Source organism: Drosophila obscura, unplaced genomic scaffold (genome assembly GCF_018151105.1).
Source record: "Drosophila obscura isolate BZ-5 IFL unplaced genomic scaffold, ASM1815110v1 contig_150, whole genome shotgun sequence".
NCBI classification, from domain to species: Eukaryota; Metazoa; Arthropoda; class Insecta; order Diptera; family Drosophilidae; genus Drosophila; species Drosophila obscura.
Genome location: NW_024542736.1, coordinates 1,335,019 through 1,354,487, shown reverse-complemented (window position 1 = coordinate 1,354,487; position 19,469 = coordinate 1,335,019). Strand labels below are relative to the sequence as shown.

The window sequence follows — 19,469 nt, the reverse complement described above, 5'->3', positions numbered from 1 at the left end:
CTGCTGGTGATTTGGGTTTCCATCCCCTCTAGGCTTTCAATCTATTTCTAGCCAAAAGTGTCAGAGCTATTGCTTTGTTTTTATATTCCTTAGTGTGACCAAAGCGGTGTGTTATTCTCTTATACGCCACTTTGTTTTGCCAGATGTAAAACAAACGCCGAAACAACAAACTGGAATAAGAAAAATGAACGAGATTAGCGGCGAAGACAACGTGGAGAAGCTGCGCAGCTATATACTGCGGCCGGATATAGCCATTCCCCAGCCCGATGTGCTGCCACGGCAGATTGATCCGATGCGCCTGTTGCATGTCCCCAAATGCCCGGGCAGCACCAAGCTGATGCCGCGCCGTGACCTGAGCGGAGAGATACTCGAGTTCGTGGAGGTGGATCTGGAGGATGTGGGGGCCAATGCCAACAATTCGATGTCCATGCAACGGGAGCCGGGCCTGCTGGAGGAGGCGACGCGTGGCTCCCACCTGAACTATCCCTTCTGGCCGGGTGGCTTTGACGAGCAGCGACAGCAGATGGCTGCCTTGGATGTGGATTGCTTTGATTTTGGCGACAGTCTGCTGACGGTGCCGCCGGGCTTTGCCACAGGTCATGACTTCGCCCAGAGGCAACCCGCGGATGGAGCTCCGCCAGTGGCAGCAACGACAGTCGATCTGCTGGACAATCTGGAGCAGGATCTCGATGTGCAGGAATGGATGCAGATGACGCGAACTGAGAATGAGGCTGGCAAGGGACCGCAGCTGGATCTGAAGTTTCCCGCCCCCTCCACCGAGTACCAGGATGTGGACGATCAGATTATGAAAGCGGATCTCAAGCCGATCCTGAACATCTCGACGACGGCGAAGACGTTCAGCAGTGATTGGGCGGAAATGGTGGACATTAGCCAGCCGATCAGCAACTTCAAGGAGCAGATACCCTGCCCCGCAATGGATTTCCCCTTCGAGCTGGACGTGTTCCAGAAGCAGGCGATCCTCAAGCTGGAGAAGCGACAGTATGTGTTTGTGGCGGCCCACACATCGGCCGGCAAGACGGTGGTGGCCGAGTATGCCATCGCACTGTCCAAGCGGGATCTCACGCGCACCATTTACACGTCCCCGATCAAGGCGCTCTCCAACCAGAAGTATCGCGACTTTCGCAAGACCTTCAAGGATGTGGGCCTGATAACGGGCGATCTGCAGATCGAGCCGACCGCCTCCTGCCTGATCATGACCACCGAAATCCTGCGCTCGATGCTCTACTGCGGCAGCGACATCACCCGCGACCTCGAGTACGTGATCTTCGATGAGGTGCACTACATCAACAACCCAGAGCGCGGCCATGTGTGGGAGGAGGTGATCATACTGCTGCCGGACCATGTCAATATCATCATGCTGAGCGCCACAGTGCCCAACACCATGGAGCTGGCCGACTGGGTGGGCAGCACCAAGAAGCGCAAGGTCTATGTGATCAGCACGCTGAAGCGTCCGGTGCCGCTGCAGCACTTCCTCTACACGGGTGCGGGCGGCAAGAGTCGCGACGACATCTTTCTGCTGGTCGATGCCAATGGCAAGTATCTGCAGGGCAACTACGAGAAGGCCGTGGAGCGCAAGAAGGAGATGCAGGGCAAATCGAAGGGCGGTGCCGGTGCCAGCGGGCCCAAGAACTATGTGAATGCCAAGCAGGAGCAGTACACGTGGATTGGGCTGATTGATTTCCTCAAGCGCAACAACAAAATGCCCGTGGTGGCATTCACGTTGTCGCGCAATCGATGCGACACCAATGTGGCCGCCCTTCAGTCGGTCGATCTCAACACGGAGAAGGAGAAGGGAGCCGTGCAGAAGTTCTTTCTGCAGTGCCTGGCCAAGCTGAAGCCACCGGATCGCAGCATTCCGCAGGTGCTGGTGCTCAAGGATGCCCTGGAGCGGGGCATCGGTGTCCATCACAGCGGCATTCTGCCCATACTCAAGGAGATTGTGGAGATGCTGTTCCAGAATGGTCTGGTCAAGCTGCTCTTTGCCACCGAAACCTTCTCGATGGGCGTCAACATGCCCGCCCGCACGGTCGTCTTTGATTCGCACAAGAAATTCGACGGCTTGGAGGTGCGCAATCTGAAGCCGGGCGAGTACATACAGATGGCTGGTCGGGCGGGTCGCCGGGGCCACGATGAGACCGGCACCGTCATTGTGCTGTGCAAGGGAAATGTGCCGCCCTCGATGGAACTGCGTCCGATGATACTCGGCCTGCCGGAGAAGCTGCAATCACAGTTCATCCTGCGGTATGCCGTCATCCTCACCTGCCTGCGCATCGAGAGCATCAAGGTGGAGGACATTATGCAGTTCAGCTTCAAGGAGTTCAACCAGAAACTGCAGCTGCCAACGCAGCAGAAACAGCTGCGCATTGCCGAGGATAAGTTCGCCATGCTGCCCGCCCTGGGGGAGCATCTGCAGCCGCTGGTTCAGTTCTACGACAAGTCCATACAGTACTGGAAGGAGAAGCATCGCGTTATGGTTAGCCCCCTCTACCCACTTGTTTGTGTCGCTTATTTAATGGCCTGATCTTTGCAGAAATTCATCGTTACGCAGGCCAAAATCCAGAAGGAACTGAAGGTGGGTCGCGTCATTGTCATCACGCAGGGCATGCACTTCAACAAGTTGGCCATTCTGCTGAACATCAAGTCCGTGCTGGGCAAGGACACCATGTACAAAGTGCTCGTCCTGGATCATCAGTTCAAGGCCAAGGAGAACGAAGGGGGCCTCCACCTGCTCAATCGCGGCGAGTTCTACTACAAGATACTCTCGCTGACGCCCAAGAACAAGTTCTTCCAGCCGGAGGGAATCGGCGGCCACGCTGTGCTGGACATCATGGCCATTGATATTGTGAGCATCACCAAGTCCACGTTCAAGGTGGACGCGGACATTATCATACGCAACTGGGAGCAGCGGCAGCTGGAGCGTTTCAAGGACACACCGCCGGGTGCCACGGTGGTGAAGGCGGTCGCCGATCTGCATCAGCTCAATGAGAATTATATCGCCAATGCGGACAGCATCAAGTGCATCAATCTGGCCAAGGAAATCAATGTGAATGCGGACACCGAAGTGGATCTGCTGCAGTCTGTCGAGCAGTTAGGCCGCCAGATGGCCAAGCTGCTGCCACACACAAATATTGCCGGATTCGAGCAGGAGTTCGCCAAGGTCTACGAGCGACGAATGCTGGAGATGCACATCGAGGAGCTGCGCTTCAAGAACTCGGCCAAGAATCTGTCCCTCTATCCGGACTACTGCAACAAGCTGAAGGTCCTGCACGCCCTCAACTACATCGATGAGCAGAACGAGGTGAAGCTCAAGGGCAAAGTAGCCTGCGAGATGGGCCAGAACGAGCTGCTCATCACGGAATTGATACTCTGCAACATGTTCAATGATCTCGAGCCAGCGGAAATCGCTGCCCTGCTGTCGGGTCTGGTGTTTCAGGCCAAGATCCAGGGCGAGCCAGCCATACCGGAGCCGTTGAAGGAATGCGTGGCTGCCTTCGAGCAGATTAGCGACAAAATTCTAGCCGAGGAGCAGCGTTTCCAGGCGTCCACTGAATCGGAGAGTCGCCTGAACTTTGGCCTGCTCGAGGTGGTCTACGAGTGGGCCAGGAACAAGGTAGGAAGCATTGGAGCGCAGCTTCTGTTTTGAAACTGATTGTTGTTTGGTTATTCTTGCAGCCCTTTGCCGAGATTATGAAACTGACCGAAGTGCAGGAGGGCATCATTGTGCGCTGCATCCAGCAGCTGGACGAGACGCTGCGTGACGTTAAGACAGCGGCCATACGCATTGGAAATCCCGGCCTGCAGGCCAAAATGGAGGAGGCATCGGCGGCCATCAAGCGCGACATTGTATTCACAGCCAGCCTGTACACGGAACTGTAACGGGGAATGGGGCATAGCCCTGATGCGAGATTCAAGACAAGGAATTGGATTTCTTAAAACTATTTATCATGCACGTGTGTCAATTACAATTCCAAATGGGAGACTTATAAAAGTGTAAAAATATTTGTGGGTGCCACCCATGCAACAGCGGAACGATGGAACAAACGTCGCGCTGGAGGTTAATTTCATCGTGACTCTGGCTTGAATTTGGGCGGCACCATCATGCCAGTCATGTGCTTCTGTTTTTTAGTCTTCTTTGATTTGCTGGTGCCCGACTGAAAGTCATGCCAGCTGTTCACGCGACTCTGGCGGGACTCTTCGAAATTTTGCTGCCACTCGCGGTCCGATTTGATGCGCTCCTCCTCCTCGATTTCGGTTTCTCGCTTCCGTTTGCGCTCCTCCTGGTCGCGCTGGTCCAGTTTCTGGCGTCGACGCTCCATGTCGGCGAACAGTTTCATAACCATTACGTAAATGGCATGTTTGTATTTCGTGGGATCATCCTCTGGTATGGGCTCCATGGGTCTGCCCTCCTTTTTAAGCTTTTTGCGTTTCTCTGCAATCTGAAAAGTGGCCCCAGGCATGGTATTCAAATTACGAGTTTGTGAGAATGGGGTAAATGTCATGTCCAAACCATTTTATCCGTTCGTCCTTTGGCCTCCTCATACACCTCCAGGCACTTTTTTCGCGACAAATCATTCTCCAAGATTTTCCAGGAACGCGATACAATGTCGAATGCCAGTTGGGCGCGCTCCTGGTTATCGTGATTCTTGTCCGGATGTACCAGAATGGATAAGGTGCGGTAGCGCTTTTTAATATCGGCCACCTCGACCTCTGGTTCGATTTGGAGCACTTCGAATGGATTAAGATTGAAGTATGTGGAACCTGGACGAAGTAAACGATCAATTTGTTGAGTAGGAGTTAGTACAGAATCGCGTTTTTCAATTTCTTTCACCTGCGAATATAGTCACAAAATCGTTTATTTATGGTGTACAATCAAAAAATAATAATAAATGTGTGGTTGGCCTGTGCTGTTATGGGAGGGCCCCCCCACATCCACAACACCTGGCTATTGCGCTGGCATTGCCATCCATTAAACTTACTTCGGTGTAGAAGTCCTCAAACGATTCCTTCGATGTGCTCGGCTGCTCTCTGGCTGATGAGGAGGACATTATGTGTGTGACGTTCTTATCTCTTATATTACTATATTTTGATGACTTTCCGCTTTCCCCTAACAATAAAATTGACTTTTTGTTAAAAACGCACTGTCTGTACCAGGGCGCAGTGTTGTCAAATGTCAGAGATTTCATTTCCAGTGCTCTCAACTGGTAATGAAACGGGTAACAAAATATTATGGTGTGGCAGCCCGCAGCAACAACGAATGGCACGAGCCTGGCAACGCCACCAACAACGACATCCCATTTTTTTTATGTTGTGTTTGTTTGAACCTTATTATGTAAACAATCCAATAAAAAAGAGTTCTGAAAACTAGCCAATCGTGAACAAAATCTATTGAAGAATTGGATAAAATTATTTGTTTAGGGCTGAGAGGGCCAACTAGCTAGTAATATTAAACTAAATATCAAAATTATGGAATACGATTTCAATCAATAAAAGAGAACGTTAACGCTTTGTTGACCGAAGGGGTATTTAATATATCCACGCAAATTTATGTAACTTTAACACATTTTACGCATTACAGGTGAATGATGTCGGTGGTCATTTTTGTTTTGTAAGTAAAGAGGACGATGGAGCTACAAGGAGCATTTAAAATCCGTATTATTTTCCGCGGTTTAACAAAGGGTGCTCAGCTTTTTAAATAAAGGGGTGTTAAGTGGGTTAAGTCTCGTTTGCCCCGGTTTTTTATGGTATGGTATTTAAATGGTATTTCTCGAAACTGAAATGTTATTAAATGGTATTTATTTTTTAGCCGGATGGTATTTTTATCGTTATCGGCGCGGTCACGCTGAACACATGGCGGATGAAAACAAACCTGTGGAAAATTGATACAAATTTTTAATGCTCCCCGAATTGAAACGCCTGGGACTGTTTGTGGGCGGTAGGTTCCTACAGATACAGAGTAGGCGTGTGACAATTGAAAGTAAAAAAATGAGCACAACCCCAAGTTTGGGCGATGTCGAGACGGATCTCGTTTGGATGGATCTCGAGATGACCGGCCTCAACGTTGATACGGACAAAATACTGGAGGTGTCGTGCATCATTACCGACAAGGACCTGAACATCAAGTCCGAGGGACCCTGCTTTGCCATCAACTACCCAGACGAGGATGTCTACAAAAATATGAACGAGTGGTGCATTAAGCACCACAACGAGTCTGGCCTGATCGACCGGTGCCGCAGCTCTGATGTAACGCCCGACAAGGCAGTGGATCTGGTGATGTCCTACCTGCAGAAAAACATCCCCAAGGGCAAGTGTCCTCTGGCCGGCAACTCTGTCTATATGGATAGGTTGTTTCTCCGAAAATACATGGCACCGGTCAACGAATATCTACACTATAGAATCGTGGATGTTTCCACCATCAAGGAGCTGGCCAAGAGATGGTATCCGGATGTGGAAAAAGCTGCACCGCGCAAGGTATTTGCTCACCGCAGCCTCGAGGATATCATGGAGAGCATACAAGAGTTAAAATACTATAAGGAGCATTTGTTTAAGTAGAACGAGAAGGAACGTATTCAGTGTTAAGTGTAAAAAACAAAATCGTTTAATGGCTTGTGCGGATATGCAAGCAAAACCAAAACTCTATTATAAGACATAAAAATACGATTGCAATAAAAAACTCAATTTCCTAGTAGACACCATTTATATTGTTGTGGGCCGCTGAGTAATTGTTTGTGTTATTGTCCTGTCGCCTTCTCGAGGATCTGTGATTGGTTGTGGCACTGTCGGTGCCCGTCACCTTCTCGGCCTCAATGCGTCCCGACAGAAAGTTGGCCACACGTTCCTAGAAAATTCAATTGGTTGGTAAGTAGTCGAGGAGGGTGGGGGGGTTGCATCATTCTTACCAGATAACGGTTGGACAGGCCCTGCAGATTGCCATAGAAGGCAAGCGCGCGCTTTAATAGAGATTCCGCCTCCTCCTTGGACAGGCTCTTCACCTTGTCCAGGCGAGATATTGTGATGATGCGATGGTTAATATATACGATTTGGTGGGCCACTTCTGTGGTGGTGTGTGCCAGGTTTCTGTTGGCGATCATCAAGTGCATTGATTAGTGTGTCAGGATAATCTCTGCTACGGGACACTCACCTGGGTATGTTGGATGCCACAGTGGCACTGAAGTTAACCAAATGCACGACTCTTCTGGCCGATTCCCTCGTGAGCAGCACAATCAACTGCTCCAGGGTGGCTGGCCTGGCCTGATTCTCGGGCTCATCTGCGCTAAGATACGCCCACAGCTCCTTGGCCTTTTGCATGGCCTGTTTGGGATCCGAGGCAATCTGCAGGAGCACGTTTAAGATGTGTTAGACATGTAATGGTTGTTGGCACTCCTTTTTACTAACCAATTCCACTGCATAGATGAGCACATGGATGGCCACTTTGCTTTGTTTCTTCAGGGCGCGCGCCTCGGCAATCGTTCGTTGTGTGAGGCGTCGCTTCAGCTTGCGGGAGAATCGTTGCCCGTGATGGATCGCCTTGATGGCACCCTTCTCATTCAGTGCCGCTCTCGCCGCCTCACTATCATCCTCTTGCGGCGCTGCAAAGCGGATATATTCAAATGTTTAATAGCATTTTAGGTCCCCCCATGAATTGTAGATTTGTTTCGTGTTACAGCGAATTGAGCGCCTCGCTCAGCGATCGATCGAACGGACCCCTGAGCCATCGCTTATCTCGTGACTCGAATAATTCACAAGAGATAACCTTTCCACGACTAGCAGCCGTAATCGTCGCCGTCGCCAGTTTAAATATAAACTATGAGCCGAGCCGCAGCAGAGCGTGAGATGAGTGCACCTTGTCTCAAGGTTACTCACCGTCTGTCTGATCCTGATCCGTGCTAATGGGCACCAGATATTTATCCACAAACTTGTCGCCGGCTGTAAAGGCTCCATCGATCCGATCCGCCGCATAGGTGGTCAGGGGACTCTCCAGCACAGCGTTGCCAATTTGCTTGACCGAATCGGCGCGCTTGAGCACTGGCCGCACCAGATGATCCGACATGTATTCCTTAGTGTTCCAATACATCTTTAAGCACAAGATAATTGCCTTTTTGTGAGCGAACTAAGCCACATTGGCGGACAGTGGCCAGTCGCCGTGTACTTACCATTTCGGGTGGCAGATAGACCAGCGGAATGCGCTGCTCCAGTATGTCCAGACTCTTGCACATGACATTGTCCAGACGCTTCAGCGGATGCTCGAAGAGTTTCACGGCTGGCTGGACGGAACCATAGGCAGCCGAAATGGTCGCCTCTGCGGCGTCAAAGTACCACGAGAACAGACGATTGTTGTTCTTCACCTTGCCGTAGATGTTCTCCACCCGCTTGACGCTCGACTCCACCAATGGTATGGAGCCAATGCGATCGATGGCCTCTAGGTGCAGACCACTGCCGATAGTTGCAGTTGCTTTAAAAGGATTAGGATTAGATCACATGATGCAATGAGCGCGTGCCACTAACTAACCCATTTGTGTGTGTGAAGAAGTCGCTTGGTAAACGAACTGTTCCGGCCGCAGGCTGAATTGCTACTGACTGGCTTCTGCGAAAGATTCGTGCTTGTATTTGAATACCCAAAATCGCGACGCGTTCTAAGTTGTTCGCACCGATCGCGCCTCCCTTTTAAGCGTTACGGAATGTGTATACAGACTAAATCGAAATTGCACGGACACGGGGTACTCGTCCACTTTCTGGACACCACTCGCATCATGCTCGCTTTGACCCTTAACACTAGCGAGCGATAAGGATGAAACGAAACGGGACGCTCTCGCCTCGCTCTTCGCAAGCACAAATACCGTCGTGCACCTCGACTCGACAATTTTTCCCAATGCTTATCATGAACACGCCATGCCATGCCATTATAGAAAGCAAAGCTCTGAATAAGTTCCAAAGTGCAACCGGATTAAACACACATATGTACTTACGTGTGTTTAAATTAGGAACTCCAAGCATGTGAATCACTTGATGTCTATCTCGTAATTATACTGGCCGTAATCGCCTGATTAACTATCGAATTATATGGCGCTAATTTGGAACAAGTGACGAATGAGCCCCTGCGAGTCCAAACTGCAGTTCAACAAAATAATTGCGGGGGCGTTCAGGTCGATGTACCGGGAGTCCGAGTCTGCCCGTGCCAGACAGCGTTAAATTCAATTTAGCGGCATAGCTATTGTCTGTGCCTGTGTCGGTTGCTATGTAGCTCATTTCTGTAATCAGCCAGACACATTGTTTTATTACAATAGCAAGGAGCCTGGACTAGATAATGTAAGTGTAAACCTTTGATCTGTAGACTTGGACATAGAGCGAAAATTGAATATTTCAAATTCAACTGTTAACTGTTAGCAATCGAAATACAGGCCAGGGCCAGTGCTGTTAGGCGTGCTGGCTTAAGTTCGTGCAGTGTTGTAAAGCCAGGCTTGGTTTTTGGTATAATTTGTTTGTTGCGTGTTTGTTTTTGTGTAAAACTGCGTCTTTTGTCCATTTATTCCACGAATTTACATTCTCAAACTATGTTTAGTTGTTAAGTGAAACCGTTTTAGTCTCAATATGAATGTTTGTCTAAGGGCTATCTGCCTTTTGGGCTTCCTGAGCTCAGGTCAGTACGCTACGCGTGTGCTTCATTCCCAAGCCACACCCAAGCGCGCCCCGCCTTTGGATGCAAATCAGCTTCAATGTGATTCATGTGATTTTCGGCTTATCATTAAATTTTTTGTTTATTTTTAGCGCTTGCACAATTCAATCAAAATCAAATTGAGCAACGAAACTGTATTATACCGAAGATACTGCAGGGATCTTGGTTTTCATGGGAGACTGGCCTGCCCACACAGACGGTCATCGATGCCACATCCATGTCGAGTCGTGGCTACTGCATCAACTACCAGCGCCACCACGGAGATGAGTATTCATTTGTGTTCAAGGAACGCACGAAGGACTGCTATCACTGCGTCAACACCAAAATCCGTACTTTGAATGTCTTTGAGAAGTACGAGGGTCCGTGCCTGAGCTTGCCGCCCGGCCAGAAGCCAACCGTAGAGAACATCTGCAGGGGCATTAAGGATGACCAGCAGCTGATAACGCTCTTCAACGAGAACTTTGTGCCTATCAATTGCCGCTCGTCACTGGAGGGTGTGTGGCATTTTACATATCAAGTAGGTCTTTCAAACAAAAATTAATTAAGCACAATTAAGAGCAGCCAGCAACCGTCTCTGAACATTTCTTTCTGTGCAGAATCGTTTCCGATTTACGGGCGTGTGCGATCAACCGGATGCACGCATACAGTCGTGCCAAACAGCTGGAACCCAGTTTCTTATACAGAACCAAAAGTTCAACATCACTTATCAGAAATGCGAGGGCATGGAGGGCACATTCAGCGGCCCCGTTGAGTTCAGTTGCCTGGGCGATTGGTTTGTGGGAAAGAACCATTACTTTGCCGTGGCCAACACGAAGGAGTCGCGCAAAGATGAGAAATATCGTTGCTTCCTCAAGAATCGAGACGATGATCTGTACGTTGGTGTCTCCATCACCGCCGAGTGCAATACACTGAAAACGCCCGAGACATCGCCGGAGCGCCTGAAACTGACGCCCGTCAAAGCTGAGTTTGTGGAACCGGGCTGCACGCTGCCGCAAAACTTTAGCGGCGAGTGGGTGAACACGGCTAACATTGACGCCGATGTGTCCATCAGTGAGACGCACATCAATGAGACCTATTATCCCGACAAGTCGCGCTACCGCAAGACAATCTATGTGTGCCGCGAGCGGCGTGGCAACCGGGTGATGATGGCCCGTCTCACGGTCGATGGCTGCCAAAAGGATTATGTGTGCTTCGATTTTATGCCCCGCCATCATAATATCATACGCTACCGCAGGGGCTTGGCCGTGATCAAAGATGACTTCAGTACAGTCTGCTCCTGGGTGCAGTTCCCCAATTCGGAGGCCTGGAAATATGACTTGTTCCTAGCCAGAAATCCAGTGCCCGTCCGTTGTCCGGTGGCTGGCAAATTCAACTTTACACAACGAGGAGAGCATCCCTTCAGAACGAGGCATGTTTAAAAATTGATTTCTTCAACGTACACATAGTTAATCGTGAATCTTTTGCAGGATCCTGGGTGGTGTCACGTTGAGTCCCCGTCCGGACATTCATTGCAAGCAGAATATCTCCGATTTGTCCGTGTGCGATACGGACCAAAAGGAATTGGCTGTCGATGAAAACTACTGCCTGTCTGTGGATCATTTGGGACGACCGGTGGACATCTACAGTGATCCGGATTATCGCATGAAGTGCATTGGCTTCTGGAAGGAAAATCTAAAGTCCTATATGATTACCTACGACGACTTGGATCCGCTTTCCAAGTACCGCTGCTGGGTATATCAGCGCGCCGACCTCAATCGGGTGCTAATGTCGCAGGCTGTGGGCGCCTTTTGTAAGCTGGAACAGGATGTCACCTCTTGGAATCATTCGGAGGGCGCAGCGGTGGCCATCGATGCTGTTGAATACGAGCGTGAGCGCGACGATTGCCCCATGTACTTTGACGATGGCTTGAATCCCTGGCGGCCATCAGATGCTTCGAACATCATCTTTGACTGGGATTTCTATAGAGCCGGAGCGTCGGCCATAAATGGAAAGCTGGCCACGGCCATTGCCATGGCTTGTATGCTGCTCACATATTTAGTCGCTCACTGAGTTCAAAGTATTTTTAATTTTACCAACGAAGGAATTACGTTCCGTCCATTTTAACATTCATTCCATAGTGTCTTTTTTATGCGTTGAAAATATCGGTGTGCCTTTTAATGCAAATATCTGCCTTTTTAGAGAAAATTTGTAAGCTAGTTTGTAAGAAAAAATAACAATCCATGTCAAGTTTGTAATTAGTATCAGCCATTCCGTCCCGTCCTCGAATGAATCTCAAATGTTTTTGCTTAAACCATTTAAGCAGCCTAATAAAATGTGTGAAGCAATTTCTCGTTTGTATTTCGATAACTTCAATGAGCGATAGAAACGAAACCAAGCACCTCTGCTTCTAGTGTTGTACAATTTTAAAACTGGTCGGACGTATTGCCGAACGAAACAAGTGAATTTTTATAAATTGAAAAAAATTCATATATCCTACCACAAGCATCATGTCTCTTTCCTTGGTCCTGCGTGGCGCCGTGCGCTTTAATGGTGAGCATTAAATGAATTGCCAGAATCCGCAAGAGCTGACAGGAAACAGTTTTTATTATATAACCAAAATGTTTGTTGGTATCCCCGCAATTAGCCGCAAATCTCGTTAAGTCGGCGCGCATCACGCCACTGAAGGCCTACTCCACAATTGTGGCTAACGCCCAACGTCAGACTCTCAAGCCCCTGGCTCTGACCAAGATAGTCGCGGTGAGTGCATCGATGAGCGGAACAAATGACCGACTGGATGCTAATCCCTGGCCTGCCCTGCCTTTTGTTCTTTCAGCCTGTAGTTCGTGAGATCTCTGTGAGTGCACCACGCATGGCTTCGGCTGAGTCCAGCCACACCGCCTTGTGGACACTGGAACGCCTGGTATCGGCTGGTCTTTTGGCCATTATCCCAGCTGCCTTCATTGCCCCATCCCAGATACTGGATGCACTGCTGGCCATCTCAGTGGTCATTCACGCTCATTGGTAAATACCATTTTGTTGCTCGAATACAAATCACTGAGCTATAATTCATATTGCAGGGGTGTTGAGGCCATGGTCGTCGACTACATGCGTCCATCTGTGGTGGGCAATATTCTGCCAAAGGTGGCTCACATTGCGCTCATCGTCGTCTCGGTGGCCACACTGGGAGGTCTCTTCTACTTCATCCAAAACGACGTGGGTCTGGCCAATGGGATTAAGCGTTTCTGGGCCATCAAGGGCAAGGATGCTGAGGAGAAGAAGCAGTCCTAAGTCCCGAAGTATTCAATCCAGTTTCCGCAGACACGCAAAACCACACCCGTTATTTATTGATAGTTTTGTGTGTTCCAAAATCCACGGCCCGGCAGTTACAAATATAGGCAGTAAATAAATAAATTGTATAAAGAGAAAAGGCGCACATGTTTTTACAAAAATGTATTTTTCGAACAACTGCACCTATTTAATTAGTTGGGCAACGTTAAGCTGGGGGAACAAGCTGTGTTGTTCCACTTACGTATGGTAATCTAGGCAATAAACATTTTGTGCTATTGTACACCTTAGGTCATGACTTTGCCTGAACATTATTTGTGTAGAATAACCTGAGTGCGTCCCATTGTTTGGTGTGCAGCAAGATATGCGGACGGCAATTACGCATATGGTCCACAGCTTCATCTGGGGTCCAGCCGTTTTTCTGCAAAACAAAAGATTCCATTCCCCATTTAAAAGATAAAACCCTGCTTGAAAAACCTGAACCTTTAACCTACCATCATCAGATAGCAACCGACCAAGGTGGCACTGCGCGTTCTTCCTGCCTTGCAGTGCACGTAGACAGAGCCAACATTCTCTGGCAAATGCGTAGAGCTCAAGCCGCTGATGCGATTTGACAGTGGTAGGAACTGATTGATGAACTCCACGCCGCGGAAGAGCTTCTCCTGGTTGGGCGACTCGAAGATGTCGGTGGTGGCCAGCTGTAGGAACTCGACGCCCATTTTACGCCACTTCTCCGTGTTGTTGGAGAAGGCTGTCAGCTCATAGTCCTCGTTCATCGACACCACAGCCTTCATGTTCTCCTTCTGAATCAACTGTTGACCAAGCCAGGCTTTAGATGTGCAACTGTGCGTCTCAATTTGCGTTTACTTACGTCATTGGCTTGGTTTCGAAAGGGGAGTGCTCCCAGTATGACATTGTCATCAATGCGGTCGTACCAATTCCTGGCGGAAGCCTTCTCCATCAGGACATTGTAGAGCAGGGTGGGGTAGAAGGACACACGGGCGAACATGGCAGCCTTAAATTATATTTGGAATGGATTATTCCGTTTTCGGGCAGCGTGGGGAGAGTGGAGCGCGCGCAACAGCTGTAAACTTTCACCAGCCAAGTTCGGGGGAGAGGGCAGATGAGCATTAATACAGAATATGGTTCGTTGGTTGTCTTGTCTGTCTGTCTTGCTTGAGGCGCGCTTTGGAACTGGTTTCGGTTTGCGATGAGCCAGCGGCTTTTGAAGCAGGCTGTCCAGTCGTGTCTGGCTCCAATCTCGCGCTACTTACACTCATCTCCATGCCGGTTACTCAGCTGCTGGTCGGTCGAGACAATAGTGTGATTCACGTGTGTACAATATCTTCCTCGCCTTCTAATTAGTATACACTTCGCCCAAATTATCACCCCAATTCCGTCGGAAATATACGTCCAGTCCACCTGCGCTGCCCCGCACCATTTGCATAACGTATGTTTTCCCCCCGCCGCTGTGCAACACTGGCAATAAGCTGTCTGCTGGCAGCTCGCAACACTAAACACCAAATAAATTGCAACAAAAAAAAGAAAATTAAAGAATCTTACGTGTGAAAAATTAATAAAAGGTGGCCTAGGTAAATCAATCACCAATCATATGTGGCTGAAAATGCGCCTGCGATAATCGGCTCAATCGAACAGTGAATAGGCTAGAAATCTGCTGGGCACTCCTACCCGCCCCCCTCCCGCAAGAAGAAGAAGTAAATAACGTCAACACGTCAGAAGTAAAGAAAGACGTCAAGAGAGGCAAAGAAAAGTCGAAGATCAAATTTTGTGTTGCACTATAATTTATGTTGCAAATTTCCCAATTTTCCACAGAGACCACAGCAGCACCATGAAACTAAACAGCTGGATGTGTCTCCTAATGCTCCTCCTGGCCAAGCGCGGCCAGCTGTTGCGGGCCGAGCTGCAGGGCCCCACAGCTACAAGCGAAACGACGACAGGACCCTCAGCCCCCACTGCCGCCAGTCTGCCAGCAAGTGAGCCATCTAGTCAGGCCGAAACGGAAGAGGTAACCACAGCCGAGACAGAGTCGCGGGCACCGGCCCTCAGCAATGAGCGGAAGGCGTCCAAGCCAAAGGAAGCCACAGAGTTCGTGCCACGAGTGATGCCAGCTGCTCTATTCGAACGCCTCTGGAACGATAGTCTGATGAAGCAACAGAAGCTAAAGGCAGAGATCGAGAAAATCGAAGCCAGGCGACAGGCCACTGCCGAACCGGCCGCCGTTGAGCTAACGCCCGAGCAGCTGGAAGGTGAGTGTTGTGTGTGTTGTGTTCCCCCACCTCTACGGCATGCCAACTAACAAGAGGTTCATCTCCCCTTCAGCCCAACTGATGTACAACAATGCCATGGAAATGCTCGCCAAGCCGCGCACGGACAAACGGGTGGTCTTCACTTTGCTGAAGAAGGCGGCGGCCTTCAATCATCAGGACGCCCGAGCGGCGCTCGCATGGGCCGTGCTCATGGGTCACTGGATGGAGTTCGATTTCCATCATGCCGCTGACGAGTTTGAGAGCTTGGCCAACGAGGGCTTGCCCTCGGCCCACATGGGACTGGCATTCATGTATTCGGCCGGCGTTGGTGGCAAGAATGTGAGCCAGCCACTGGCCCTAATCCACTACACTCTGGCCGCCCTGGGCGACGACACTCTGGCCCAAATGGCTCTGGGCTATCGCTATCTGTACGGCATCAATGTGCCCATCAGCTGCGAGAAGGCACTGATCCAGTACAAGCGCGTGGCCAAGAAGGTGGCCTCGAAGGTAACCTTCGCCAATGGGCCGGTTGTGCATCGCGTGCGGCTGCTGGATGAACTGGAGAATCCCGGCAGTCACGAGACTGAGATTGTCGACTACTACCAGCTGCTGGCCGACAAGGGTGATGTGCAGTCGCAGGTGGGACTGGGGCAGCTGTACTATCAGGGCGGCAAGGCCATTCAGCAGGATCATCAGAAGGCATTGGAATACTTCACACTGGCGGCCAATGCGGGCAATGCCATTGGTTTTGCCTTTCTGGGCAAACTCTATCTGGAGGGAAGTGAACAGATCAAGGCAGACAATGAGACAGCCTTTAAGGTGAGTGAGAGAATCGAGCGAAATCATTGATTTCCCCTGCTAATTGCCCATAAATCAGTACTTCTCCAAGGCCTCCGAAATGGGTGATCCTGTGGGCCAGAGCGGCTTGGGTGTCATGTACCTGAAGGGCCTGGGTGTGCCCAAGGATCCGGTCAAGGCCCTGTCCTATTTCACACAGGCAGCCGACCAAGGCTGGGTTGATGGCCAGCTCCAGCTGGGCACCATGTATTTCAGTATGTGTTTAAACTGCCAACAATATTTGGCTGCCATTCGCTAATGAGGGATCTTCTTCTTTTTGCTTTATCAGCTGGAAATGGCGTCAAGACTGACTACAAGCTGGCCCTCAAGTACTTCAATCTGGCCACTCAATCGGGCCATGTGCTGGCCTACTACAATCTTGGGGTTATGCATGCCTACGGCATGGGTATGCTGCGCTCCTGCCCGGCAGCTGTGGAGTTCTTCAAGTCCGTGGCGGAGCGTGGACGTTGGAGCAGCAGACTGATGCATGCGTATGGCGACTACAAGCGGAATCGCATCGATGAGGCTTACATGCAATACTCTCTGATGGGCGAGGTTGGCTATGAGGTGGCCCAGAGCAATGCCGCCTTCCTGCTGGACCGCGAGGAGGTGCATGTGTTCAATGACCGGCATGAGGACTTGATACGTGCCTTTTATTACTGGAAGCGGGCTGCTGGCCAGGGCTATTCGGCTGCCCAAGTGAAGCTGGGTGACTACTACTATTATGGCTGGGGAACGTCAAAGGATTTCGAGACGGCTGCTGCTCTATATAGGTGCCTGCATTCTTTGTGTTTGACCTTTATACCTTGCTAACTAGTGCTATAATCTCTGTAGGAAAGCCTCGGAGCAGCAGTACAATGCCCAGGCCATGTTCAATTTGGGCTACATGCATGAGCAGGGGCTGGGCATGAAGAAGGATTGGCATCTGGCCAAGAGGCTGTATGATCTGGCTGCCGAAACCAATGCAGACGCCAAAGTACCAGTGGCCATTGCGCTATTGAAGCTGCAGGTGCTGGCCAAGATTGAATCAATCAAAGAGGTAGGTTATACAAATATAGAGAGAGGTTATTCATAACATCTAACATCTACTTTGTCTCACAGTCCCCATATAGATTCATTTTCTATTTGGATGAAAACATTGCCGCCAACTGGGACTTGTACACGATTACCTTGCTGACACTTCTGTTGGGCTTCATCATGTACACTCGACGGCCATTCCAGCAGCCTGATGTGCAGCCGGCAAATGATTTGGCCGCTGCTGCGCCTGTGCAGTTGGTACCTCCGGCAGTTGCCGAAGCAGCGGTACCCGCTCCTGCAGCTGCACCAGCACCGGCACCGGCACCGTCACCTGAACCAGAACCATCAACGGCTGCTGGCACATCCAAGGCGACGACGACGACGGCGGCGGCGACGTCCAATGTCAACGGCGCGTCAGAAGCGCCGTCGACTAGCGCCAATGCCAATGCAAATGCTCTCGATCCCACTGATTAGTCTTAGTGAGAGTTGGTTTAATCATCCACCACCACCACCACCCCCACTCCCTCCTAGTTTAATTTAGTGTGCGTGTAAATATTTATCATCTAATTTCGCCCGATTTAATATTTTTTATTAACTCTAAAAAAGACCTTTTGGAGTACGATCCAATTATAATGTTGTACTGATCAAAAAAGAAAGCAAAACCAGAATGTGAAAATATCCAAATACTTTGTGTGTTAGAATTTTGTAACTTTTATGGTTTATTATTTTTAAATTTTTTAAAGATCGATAAGCAAGTGACAATGTGGTTTAGATTCAACTGCAAATTTGTTGCCTTAAGCGTAGTAATTAAGATTAGCCTTCTTTTTCGCCTGCACCTCCATGATGGCGTCCATGAAGTCCTCGTGCGTCACCGAACTGGCCGACCGACGCAGGGCTATCATACCGGCCTCCACACAAACAGCCTTGCATTGGGCGCCATTGAAGTCATCTGTGGAGCGTGACAGCTCCTCAAAGTTCACGTCGGTGCTTACGTTCATTTTTCTCGAATGGATCTGCATGATGCGGGCCCGTGCCTCCTCGTTGGGATGGGGGAACTCGATTTTACGATCCAGACGGCCCGAACGCAGCAGAGCGGGATCCAGAATATCCACACGATTGGTGGCGGCAATGACCTTAATGTCGGCCGTCGAGCTGAAGCCATCCAGCTGATTGAGCAGCTCCAACATGGTGCGCTGCACCTCACGATCGCCGGCCTTCTCAGAGTCAAAACGCTTCGTGCCAATGGCGTCCAGTTCATCAATGAAGATAATTGCCGGTGCCTTCTCCTTGGCCAAAGCGAAGGCATCGCGTACTAGCTTGGCGCCATCACCGATAAACATCTGCACCAGCTGCGGTCCGGCCAGCTTGAGGAAAGTCGACTTGGTCTGAGCGGCACAGGCACGGGCCAGCAGAGTTTTTCCGGTACCGGGTGGGCCATACAGAAGAACACCTAATCAAAGATAAAAGATTAAAGCATCAACTAGAATTTCTATGTGGATCGGTTTACCTTTCGGTGGATGAATGCCCAAATTTTTGAATTTCTCCTTATGCGTCATGGGCAGCACCACGGCCTCGATGAGCTCCTGAATCTGCTTGTCCAGGCCACCAATATCCGAATACTGCTCTGTGGGTCGTTCATCCACTTCCATGGCCTTGACGCGAGCATCATACTCAGCTGGCAGGGTCTCCAAAATAAGATACGAGTCCTTGTTGACGCCGACCAAATCGCCGGGCTTCAGTTTCTCGGCATCAACCAGCCCGATGACGGGCAAGAAATACGCCTGACGCGTGGATGTTTTGATTACAGCGCACTTGCCCTTTCGCTGGTTATCCAGCACCGTGACGGAGCCGTCGTCCTCCTCCTCTTGTGGATCAACGTCCAACAACTCTATGACATTGGACACCAAGTATGGCAGCGTTTTGTTAACCTACAAAGAGCGAGAAGTAGTATAGATTTTGTACCCCTTTTTATGTATTCTGGTAGGTTACCTTGATTTTCTCCGTGTTGTCTTTGATCTTCTCGTTTTGCGCCTGTATCTCGTGTGTGATGCGCATCACCTCGCTCTTCATTATCTTTATTTCGTTGTCCATCAGTCGAGTCCTGCTCACAATCTCATCGGTGGACATACGCATCACCTCCTCGCCCAGCGACTCCTCGCCATCCTCCCATATTGATTTGTCTTCCAGAGTTTGCGCCATTTTGGATAACCTTGTGGACTGCTTGCAAAACAAATTCAACGCTCTATACAAATATTTAAGTTTAATGAAAAATTATAGCCGATCTCTGCTGTCGATGACTTGTAAATTTTCTTGTTTTCAGTGCCCTGGCGTTGACAGCTAGGCGCAGTGTTGGAAAGGTCCCGCTTATCGAAGCGGCGCCACTGACAAAGACA

The 19,469-nt window shown here is 49.9% G+C and overlaps 9 protein-coding genes across 12 annotated transcripts; 5 read left to right on the top strand and 4 right to left on the bottom strand.

Moving 5' to 3' along the window:
• The first annotated feature begins 93 nt into the window (after positions 1-93).
• On the top strand, positions 94-4,018 carry LOC111064736 (helicase SKI2W). The gene is made up of 3 exons (XM_022352503.2): positions 94-2,494; positions 2,552-3,631; positions 3,694-4,018. Exons 1-3 carry the CDS (start codon positions 185-187, stop codon positions 3,895-3,897), a joined length of 3,594 nt encoding a protein of 1,197 aa, XP_022208195.2. The 5' UTR covers positions 94-184; the 3' UTR covers positions 3,898-4,018.
• Positions 3,942-5,191, bottom strand: LOC111064748 (dnaJ homolog subfamily C member 8). The gene is made up of 3 exons (XM_022352510.2): positions 4,998-5,191; positions 4,529-4,849; positions 3,942-4,457 (listed from the first exon to the last, which is right to left on the bottom strand). The coding sequence occupies exons 1-3, from the start codon at positions 5,064-5,066 to the stop codon at positions 4,083-4,085; spliced, it is 765 nt and encodes a 254-aa protein (XP_022208202.1). The 5' UTR covers positions 5,067-5,191; the 3' UTR covers positions 3,942-4,082.
• A 651-nt stretch (positions 5,192-5,842) lies between these two features.
• On the top strand, positions 5,843-6,706 carry LOC111075610 (probable oligoribonuclease). Its single transcript, XM_022369049.2, has one exon. It carries the CDS (start codon positions 5,914-5,916, stop codon positions 6,568-6,570), a length of 657 nt encoding a protein of 218 aa, XP_022224741.2. The 5' UTR covers positions 5,843-5,913; the 3' UTR covers positions 6,571-6,706.
• On the bottom strand, positions 6,594-8,704 carry LOC111075533 (lipid storage droplets surface-binding protein 1). Its single transcript, XM_022368914.2, has 7 exons — positions 8,528-8,704; positions 8,172-8,470; positions 7,882-8,092; positions 7,414-7,607; positions 7,160-7,350; positions 6,918-7,095; positions 6,594-6,856 (listed from the first exon to the last, which is right to left on the bottom strand). The coding sequence occupies exons 1-7, from the start codon at positions 8,529-8,531 to the stop codon at positions 6,701-6,703; spliced, it is 1,233 nt and encodes a 410-aa protein (XP_022224606.2). The 5' UTR covers positions 8,532-8,704; the 3' UTR covers positions 6,594-6,700.
• A 757-nt stretch (positions 8,705-9,461) lies between these two features.
• LOC111075315 lies at positions 9,462-12,013 on the top strand. The gene is made up of 4 exons (XM_022368551.2): positions 9,462-9,655; positions 9,784-10,208; positions 10,288-11,099; positions 11,158-12,013. The coding sequence occupies exons 1-4, from the start codon at positions 9,607-9,609 to the stop codon at positions 11,738-11,740; spliced, it is 1,869 nt and encodes a 622-aa protein (XP_022224243.1). The 5' UTR covers positions 9,462-9,606; the 3' UTR covers positions 11,741-12,013.
• Positions 12,014-12,085: 72 nt separating this feature from the next.
• On the top strand, positions 12,086-13,243 carry LOC111075764 (succinate dehydrogenase [ubiquinone] cytochrome b small subunit, mitochondrial). The gene is made up of 4 exons (XM_022369281.2): positions 12,086-12,220; positions 12,315-12,427; positions 12,504-12,691; positions 12,748-13,243. Exons 1-4 carry the CDS (start codon positions 12,178-12,180, stop codon positions 12,956-12,958), a joined length of 555 nt encoding a protein of 184 aa, XP_022224973.1. The 5' UTR covers positions 12,086-12,177; the 3' UTR covers positions 12,959-13,243.
• On the bottom strand, positions 13,109-14,418 carry LOC111075680 (phosphatidylglycerophosphatase and protein-tyrosine phosphatase 1). Its single transcript, XM_022369164.2, has 4 exons — positions 14,230-14,418; positions 13,827-13,970; positions 13,450-13,767; positions 13,109-13,376 (listed from the first exon to the last, which is right to left on the bottom strand). The coding sequence occupies exons 1-4, from the start codon at positions 14,239-14,241 to the stop codon at positions 13,248-13,250; spliced, it is 603 nt and encodes a 200-aa protein (XP_022224856.1). The 5' UTR covers positions 14,242-14,418; the 3' UTR covers positions 13,109-13,247.
• Positions 14,419-14,442: 24 nt separating this feature from the next.
• LOC111075027 (protein sel-1 homolog 1) lies at positions 14,443-17,835 on the top strand. Of its 4 annotated transcripts, none has more exons than XM_022368282.2 (7): positions 14,443-14,547; positions 14,789-15,222; positions 15,296-16,041; positions 16,100-16,274; positions 16,349-16,832; positions 16,894-17,098; positions 17,161-17,835. In XM_022368282.2, exons 2-7 carry the CDS (start codon positions 14,805-14,807, stop codon positions 17,548-17,550), a joined length of 2,418 nt encoding a protein of 805 aa, XP_022223974.1. In that variant the 5' UTR covers positions 14,443-14,547; positions 14,789-14,804; the 3' UTR covers positions 17,551-17,835. The 4 variants fall into 4 exon arrangements, with proteins under 4 accessions (XP_022223974.1, XP_022224044.1, XP_022223893.1 ...); XM_022368352.2 differs by having other exon boundaries at positions 14,467-14,670; XM_022368201.2 differs by having other exon boundaries at positions 14,467-14,694.
• On the bottom strand, positions 17,775-19,412 carry LOC111075456 (26S proteasome regulatory subunit 6A-B). The gene is made up of 3 exons (XM_022368791.2): positions 19,066-19,412; positions 18,584-19,004; positions 17,775-18,526 (listed from the first exon to the last, which is right to left on the bottom strand). Exons 1-3 carry the CDS (start codon positions 19,273-19,275, stop codon positions 17,871-17,873), a joined length of 1,287 nt encoding a protein of 428 aa, XP_022224483.1. The 5' UTR covers positions 19,276-19,412; the 3' UTR covers positions 17,775-17,870.
• Positions 19,413-19,469: the final 57 nt, after the last annotated feature.

Bases quoted from the DNA above. Each gene is read 5' to 3' on its own strand.
- LOC111064736 (XM_022352503.2), top strand. From the start codon at position 185: ATGAACGAGATTAGCGGCGAAGACAACGTGGAGAAGCTGCGCAGCTAT. The intron at 2,495-2,551 runs GTTAGCCCCCTC...TGATCTTTGCAG, and splicing joins AGGAGAAGCATCGCGTTATG to AAATTCATCGTTACGCAGGC. The intron at 3,632-3,693 runs GTAGGAAGCATT...TTATTCTTGCAG, and splicing joins ACGAGTGGGCCAGGAACAAG to CCCTTTGCCGAGATTATGAA.
- LOC111064748 (XM_022352510.2), bottom strand. From the start codon at position 5,066: ATGTCCTCCTCATCAGCCAGAGAGCAGCCGAGCACATCGAAGGAATCG. The intron at 4,850-4,997 runs GTAAGTTTAATG...CTATATTCGCAG, and splicing joins TTGAGGACTTCTACACCGAA to GTGAAAGAAATTGAAAAACG. The intron at 4,458-4,528 runs GTTTGGACATGA...GCCACTTTTCAG, and splicing joins AAGGACGAACGGATAAAATG to ATTGCAGAGAAACGCAAAAA.
- LOC111075610 (XM_022369049.2), top strand. From the start codon at position 5,914: ATGCTCCCCGAATTGAAACGCCTGGGACTGTTTGTGGGCGGTAGGTTC.
- LOC111075533 (XM_022368914.2), bottom strand. The intron at 7,608-7,881 runs GTGAGTAACCTT...TCCGCTTTGCAG, and splicing joins GGATCAGGATCAGACAGACG to CGCCGCAAGAGGATGATAGT. The intron at 7,351-7,413 runs GTTAGTAAAAAG...GTGCTCCTGCAG, and splicing joins TCATCTATGCAGTGGAATTG to ATTGCCTCGGATCCCAAACA.
- LOC111075315 (XM_022368551.2), top strand. From the start codon at position 9,607: ATGAATGTTTGTCTAAGGGCTATCTGCCTTTTGGGCTTCCTGAGCTCA. The intron at 9,656-9,783 runs GTCAGTACGCTA...GTTTATTTTTAG, and splicing joins TTTGGGCTTCCTGAGCTCAG to CGCTTGCACAATTCAATCAA. The intron at 11,100-11,157 runs GCATGTTTAAAA...AATCTTTTGCAG, and splicing joins GAGCATCCCTTCAGAACGAG to GATCCTGGGTGGTGTCACGT.
- LOC111075764 (XM_022369281.2), top strand. From the start codon at position 12,178: ATGTCTCTTTCCTTGGTCCTGCGTGGCGCCGTGCGCTTTAATG. The intron at 12,428-12,503 runs GTGAGTGCATCG...TTGTTCTTTCAG, and splicing joins CTCTGACCAAGATAGTCGCG to CCTGTAGTTCGTGAGATCTC. The intron at 12,692-12,747 runs GTAAATACCATT...TTCATATTGCAG, and splicing joins GTGGTCATTCACGCTCATTG to GGGTGTTGAGGCCATGGTCG.
- LOC111075680 (XM_022369164.2), bottom strand. The intron at 13,768-13,826 runs GTAAGTAAACGC...CTTGGTCAACAG, and splicing joins TTCGAAACCAAGCCAATGAC to TTGATTCAGAAGGAGAACAT. The intron at 13,377-13,449 runs GTAGGTTAAAGG...TTTGTTTTGCAG, and splicing joins TCGGTTGCTATCTGATGATG to AAAAACGGCTGGACCCCAGA.
- LOC111075027 (XM_022368282.2), top strand. From the start codon at position 14,805: ATGAAACTAAACAGCTGGATGTGTCTCCTAATGCTCCTCCTGGCCAAG. The intron at 16,042-16,099 runs GTGAGTGAGAGA...CCCATAAATCAG, and splicing joins ACAATGAGACAGCCTTTAAG to TACTTCTCCAAGGCCTCCGA. The intron at 16,833-16,893 runs GTGCCTGCATTC...TAATCTCTGTAG, and splicing joins ACGGCTGCTGCTCTATATAG to GAAAGCCTCGGAGCAGCAGT.
- LOC111075456 (XM_022368791.2), bottom strand. From the start codon at position 19,275: ATGGCGCAAACTCTGGAAGACAAATCAATATGGGAGGATGGCGAGGAG. The intron at 19,005-19,065 runs GTAACCTACCAG...CGCTCTTTGTAG, and splicing joins ACAACACGGAGAAAATCAAG to GTTAACAAAACGCTGCCATA. The intron at 18,527-18,583 runs GTAAACCGATCC...ATCTTTGATTAG, and splicing joins GGGCATTCATCCACCGAAAG to GTGTTCTTCTGTATGGCCCA.